The sequence below is a fragment of the Ipomoea nil genome, unplaced genomic scaffold (genome assembly GCF_001879475.1).
Source record: "Ipomoea nil cultivar Tokyo-kokei standard unplaced genomic scaffold, Asagao_1.1 scaffold0482, whole genome shotgun sequence".
Classification (NCBI taxonomy): domain Eukaryota; kingdom Viridiplantae; phylum Streptophyta; class Magnoliopsida; order Solanales; family Convolvulaceae; genus Ipomoea; species Ipomoea nil.
The window spans coordinates 4,723,592-4,729,499 of NW_017616910.1; the positions used below are offsets into that span (position 1 = coordinate 4,723,592).

Below are 5,908 nucleotides of genomic sequence, written 5' to 3' on the forward strand. Positions count from 1 at the left end.
AATAGGAACAACTAGTATATCACAAGCCAGCTTTGATAAAATTTTAAACTTTGGGCTATTATTTTTCCACCACGCCAAGGCACAAAAGGATGAAGTAGAAGAAGGAATAAAAAGATTTTCCTCAAGATAAGTCTCCAACTCTGATTTCGTAAGAGGAATTGATTGACTTTGGTAAACCATACTCAATATTTCTTGCATCCCTTTATCCATTTGTTGTCCACCATCAACCAAAGTGTTGCTTTCAACATTGACTTCACTATGTCCACTAGTAGAAGAAGCATCTTGACTATACAAGTTCACATAATCAAGATATAAATCTTCTAATGCCTTTTTCACCTTCTCCACATTCTTTTCAGCATCACTTGGTGTTTTATACAATAAGGGAAAAGTTATCTTAATACCATTCAATTTCATCCTTGGATCTAAAACGCATGCAATAGACATTAACAAATTACACTCCCCCCAATATTTGTCAAATTTTGCTTTCATAGGTATTGCCATATCACTCATAAACATGTCAAAACACTCAGCTGCATTATCAATAACCTTTTTCACCCTTTGAATTTCAGCTAGGTACAAGTTAGAAGTAGGGTAATCACTACCTGAGATGACATGAGTGGCATCATTAAAAACCTCCAAAAGTTTACAAACCTTCTCAATCTTGTCCCAATCCTCAAATGATGGTGCATACTTATAATGTGGCTCTTTTTCATTGTAATCTGAAAATGCATGTTTAAATTTACTTGCAGTAGACAACATCAAGAATGTGGAGTTCCATCTTGTTGGACAATCAAGAATAAGTTTCCTTTCTTTCAATCCTTTTAATTCAACAACTTCATGGAATGACTTTAGCCTTGCATCTGAAGAATTTATAAATTTCACACTTTCACGAACATTGAGAATGATATCTTTAATAGTGTTAAGGCCATCTTGCACCAACAAATTCAGAATGTGAGCACAACACCTAACATGAAAAAGTTGCCCCCCAAGTACTAACTTACTGCTCAATGACATGTTTTCTTTCAAACTTCTAACACAAGAGTCATTGTAAGATGCATTGTCAACAGTTACTGAGAATATTTTATTCTCAATGCCCCATCCTCTCAAACACTTGAAAATAGCATTTGCTATATCTGTTCCCCGTCGAGGAGGAGGCACTTTGACAAAATTCAAAACTCTCTTCTGAAGGTTCCAACTTGCATCAACAAAATGACCTGTCACAACCATGTACTCAACTACTTGGTGACTTGACTTCCACATGTCTGTTGTAATGCTAACCTTACTCACATTATTCAAAATCTTTTTCAAAGTATTCTTTTCAGCTTCATACAATTGCAAACAATCACTTCTTGCTGTTTTACGACTGACTCTTCTAAAATTTGGATTTGCATATTCAAAACCCCACATGAACATGTCATCCTCTACGATGCTAAATGGTCGCTCATGCACCATGATTCCACTAGCAATAATCTCTCTCATCTTTTCATTGGAGTATTTAGCATTAGGAACAATAAAAGGATTACCACCAGATTCACTAGGCGGACAAAATTGTATCGTTGTTTGCTTATTTTCTCGAGAGATATGCAACTTGCGCTGCAAGCAAATCTCTGAGTGCCTCTTAAGATGGCTAGTGCTTCCACCCTTTCCACCAGTAGAGTATTTTTCCTTACAATACAAACACACTGCTTTCTTTGTACCATTAGCAAGTACAATTTCATCAAAATCCTTCCATACTTGAGATGTTTTTTTCCGCTTTTTTGTTAAGATTGAATCATTCTCAACCCTATTGACTTCTTCAGAATTGTTACTTTCAATTGGTTGACTTGAAGAAATTGATGGAGTTGTAGTTGTAACTTGCACATTAACTTCTTCAGGAGTAGATTCATTTGTATTGTTACTTGCCATCCTATATAATTTTATAAATATTTAACCATCAACAATACACACATAAACAACTAGTTAAGGAATAAACAACTAAACTAATACATTCTTATTTTATTACTGTAATCACTAATCAGCAACTGTAATTAGCTTAGCTTAGCAACTGTAATTAGCTTATTTTATTAGCAATTATAAGAACAGTAATTAGCTTAGCTTAGATTCCTAATTAGCTTCCTAATTAGCTTACTGCCTTACTGTTATTACTTAGCTTCCTAATTAGCTTAGCTTAATAGCAATTAGCAACTAAGATAGGAAGCTTAGCTTAATAGCAATTAGCAACTAAGAACAATAATCAATGTATTAATTAGCTTATTGGTATAGTTAGCAATTAGCAACTAAGAACAGTAAAGAAATGATTTCCTAATATAAGTTTAACACATACTCAAAGTACAATTCATGGGAATAAAGTATGTCGTAGGTAAATGGCCCAACACATATTATATTATAGTTCAATTCATGTGAAGACAGTGACTTTCTGGATCGGAATAGAACAATCTTATTGCAAAATTAATAAATAACACTACTTGGTATGCATTATTATTACAACTAAGAACAATTAGGCAAATTGGCAGAGATCTTTTTCAGAAAATAGAGAAATCTAAGGCTTCTTAGGCTTCTTAGCCAACAACACAAAGTAAATCACTGCCAACAACACAAAGTAAATCACTGCCAACACAGAGAAATCTAAGGCTTCTTAACCATCAATACACACATAAACAACTAGTTAAGGATAAGGGAAGAAGGAAGAAGACACTGCCAATTCTGAGTCGCAGTAAATCACTAACCTCACCGGAGTCACTGCAAATTCTGAGTCGCGTCGCCGTTTCCGTTTCGCCTGAGTGGCTGCGTACCTACGTCCGTTGTCCTCGCCGACTTGCCGGGATGTGCAGTAACTCGCCTCGCCGCCTCGCCGGAGTCGCCGGGATGCAGGGATGCACCGTAAATCGCCTCGCCGACTCGCTGTTTTTGTAGAACCGGTAAATCGCAATTCACAAATGTCTGATGTCTCGAGTCTCGACTAAGTGTTTGACTAGGGTCTAGGGTTATACAACTATACTTATGTTTATATAGTGGGCTATATTATAAATATAAAAAGATAATAGTTATAATATGTAATATATATAATAATTAGATATATATAATATATATTTTATATATATTTTTATATAAACAGGACAGGCCTGCAGGCTCGCAGGCCAGGCTTTTATATATAGGCCTGAGCCTATTTAACTAAATAGGCTCTTAAATAGGCTTGAGCCTGGCCTTTTTATTAAACAGGCCAAGCCAAGCCAGGCCTTAAATAGGCCAGGCCATAGGCCCCTACGTAGGGGCCTGGCCCATTCCCACCCCTAGTCGCAAATCACGGCGGCGGACCTGGACATGACCCGCTTTCTTTTAGGGCCCTCGGCCCTCGTCTATGCTCCGGAGAACCGGCCCATATATGACCCGCCGGAGGGTTGTGTGGGGATCCATTTGCATTCGGTCCGAGTGCCTCCTTGTCCATTTCTTTCACTCTTCTACCGCCATTATAATCTTGTTCCGGGTCAGCTAGTACCCAATTCACACCGTCTCCTTACTTGCTTCATTAATCTATGCCACTCGTGGCTTTGCGAACCGGACCTGGATCTCTTCCGATATTTGTTCACCGTGAACAAAGTCGGCTCGCATTCACCGAGCTTTGTCCAGGTTGCCGCCCGTCCTGGGCGTCAACTTTTAGAGGGTCTTCCAGATTCCATTAAGGACTGGAAGCCCGTTTTCTTCTTTGTCCGTCCTTCCTTCACCCCTTTCACCTTCCCGACTCTGTGGCCGGCTGCCTTGTTCAAGCCCTGCCATCGGCGCGCTGTCTTTACCCAGGACGCGGTCCAGGGTGGCGAGTTCTTGAGGAGCTGGGGACCTTACTCCGTTAAGTACTAATCTCGGGTTTGAGCTATGGCGAAATGGGGCCTGCTGCCAGCCGGTGCGGCTACCTTAGGTAGTTTTCCCCTAACTTTTTCTTTTTCTGTTCCCGTACGATCCGACTGCTAACACTTGTCTCTTTTTCTTTTCCGCAGGTCTTTACGACTCCGACTCCACCAGTTCAGACGAAGCCGAGGCTCTGACTCCAGAAATGGCTGACTGTGCTGAAAAGAAATGAGGCGTCGGCTATCTCAACGCACCTCGGGTGCTGCTGCTGCTTCCTCGTCTCTCCCTTCTCCGACCTCGAGGTCGACTCCGCCACCACCACGAACTGTGTTGGACTTGACGCCGTCTCCAGCTGCTTCGCCTTCCCGGCAGCCGCCTCCGCCCTCATCTGAGAGCCCGAGCTCCAAGCGGCCCGTAGAGTAGTCGGATGCGTCGGCTCCAAAGAGGATCCGGTTAGGTATCGAGCTCGACGAGAACGCCCAGATCTGGCAGGGCAGTTCTTCGGTCTGGAATTGGGCCAAACACGTCCTTCTGCCCAAGGACGTGGAGATGACCAGCTCGATGCAGGATGAGTACATCCTGGAAGCCTCACTCCGCCAGTCGTACCGCGTAAGTGTTCCGACCCCTTGCTTCTTCTTTTTCCTTGTCTTTATCTAACTTTTCACTTCTTTTTGCAGAACCTCACCTTCCAGATGGAGCTGAGTAAACGGCTGAGGGGGTATAAGGCTGCGATGCAATCTCTTGCTACTCGCCTGCGTCAAACGGAGGAGGCTCGTCTGGAAGAGCAGGCCGTGCATGCCAAATCGGTGGAGGTGCACACCTCTGAACTACTGAGGGTCACCCGCCAGTGGGAGGAGGAGCGGGACAAGGTCGCGACGATTGCCACCACTTCAGTGGAGGATTACAAGAAGTCGGCGGCCTTCGAAGCGGATGTGAAGGCGGCGGTGGCGGCTCGACAGGAGGAGATCGCCAAGGAGTGGCTGGCGACGCCGGAAGGAGCCGAGTATCTCCTAGACTTGGGTAAGCGCGACTATCGTCTGGGTTTTTGCGATGCCCAAACGGAAATTCACGCTGTCCTGCTGGCCCGCGACTCTACCTTCACTCCCGAGAGCTAGGGCCTCAAGCCAGTACTGGATCCTCTTGGTTTTTTCTCGGAAACAACTAAGGGTCTGGGCCCTTGTTTCCTATCTCTTCTCGCCGAGTTCCTCAGTCGAGGCGACCCCTTAGGCTTTTTCTTTACTTAGAAACGGTTTAGGGTCAGTGCCCCGTTGTTTCTTTAATTTCTCGCCGAGTCCCTCAGTCGATGCGACTCCTCTTGGCTTTTTCACGGAAACAACTAAGGGTCTGGGCCCTTGTTTCCTATCTCTTCCCGCCGAGTCCCTCATTCGAGGCGACCCCTTAGGTTTTTTCTTTACTTAGAAATGGTTTAGGGTCAGTGCCCCGTTGTTTCTTTAATTTCTCGCCGAGTCCCTCAGTCGAGGCGACCCCTTAGGCTTTTTCTTTACTTAGATACGGTTTAGGGTCAGTGCCCCGTTGTTTCTTTAATTTCTCGCCGAGTCCCTCAGTCGAGGCGACTCCTCTTAGCTTTTTCACGGAAACAACTAAGGGTCTGGGCCCTTGTTTCCTATCTCTTCTCGCCTAGTCCCTCAGTCGAGGCGACCCCTTAGGCTTTTAATCTAATTATAAACGGTTTAGGGTCAGTGCCCCGTTGTTTCTTTAATTTATCGCCGAGCCCCTCAGTCGAGGCGACTCCTCTTGGCTTTTTCACGGAAACAACTAAGGGTCTGGGCCCTTGTTTCCTATCTCTTCTCGCCGAGTCCCTCAGTCGAGGCGACCCCTTAGGCTTTTTCTTTACTTATAAACAGTTTAGGGTCAGTGCCCCGCTGTTTCTTTAATTTCTTGCCGAGTCCCTCAGTCGAGGCGACTCCTCTTGGCTCTTTCACGGGAATAACTAAGGGTCTGGGCCCTTGTTTCCTATCTCTTCTCGCAAAAAATGATACTCGACGGTAATCGAAGCTCTTTTATTTAAGATTGGAAACTCGGATATTCATACATGGCTAACCTC

At 43.8% G+C, this 5,908-nt stretch overlaps 1 protein-coding gene across 1 annotated transcript; it reads right to left on the reverse strand.

The window, feature by feature from the left end:
• Nucleotides 1-61: 61 nt before the first annotated feature.
• LOC109173564 (zinc finger BED domain-containing protein RICESLEEPER 1-like) lies at nt 62-4,231 on the reverse strand. The gene is made up of 4 exons (XM_019322804.1): nt 4,098-4,231; nt 1,524-1,906; nt 603-860; nt 62-286 (listed from the first exon to the last, which is right to left on the reverse strand). Exons 1-4 carry the CDS (start codon nt 4,229-4,231, stop codon nt 183-185), a joined length of 879 nt encoding a protein of 292 aa, XP_019178349.1. The 3' UTR covers nt 62-182.
• Nucleotides 4,232-5,908: the final 1,677 nt, after the last annotated feature.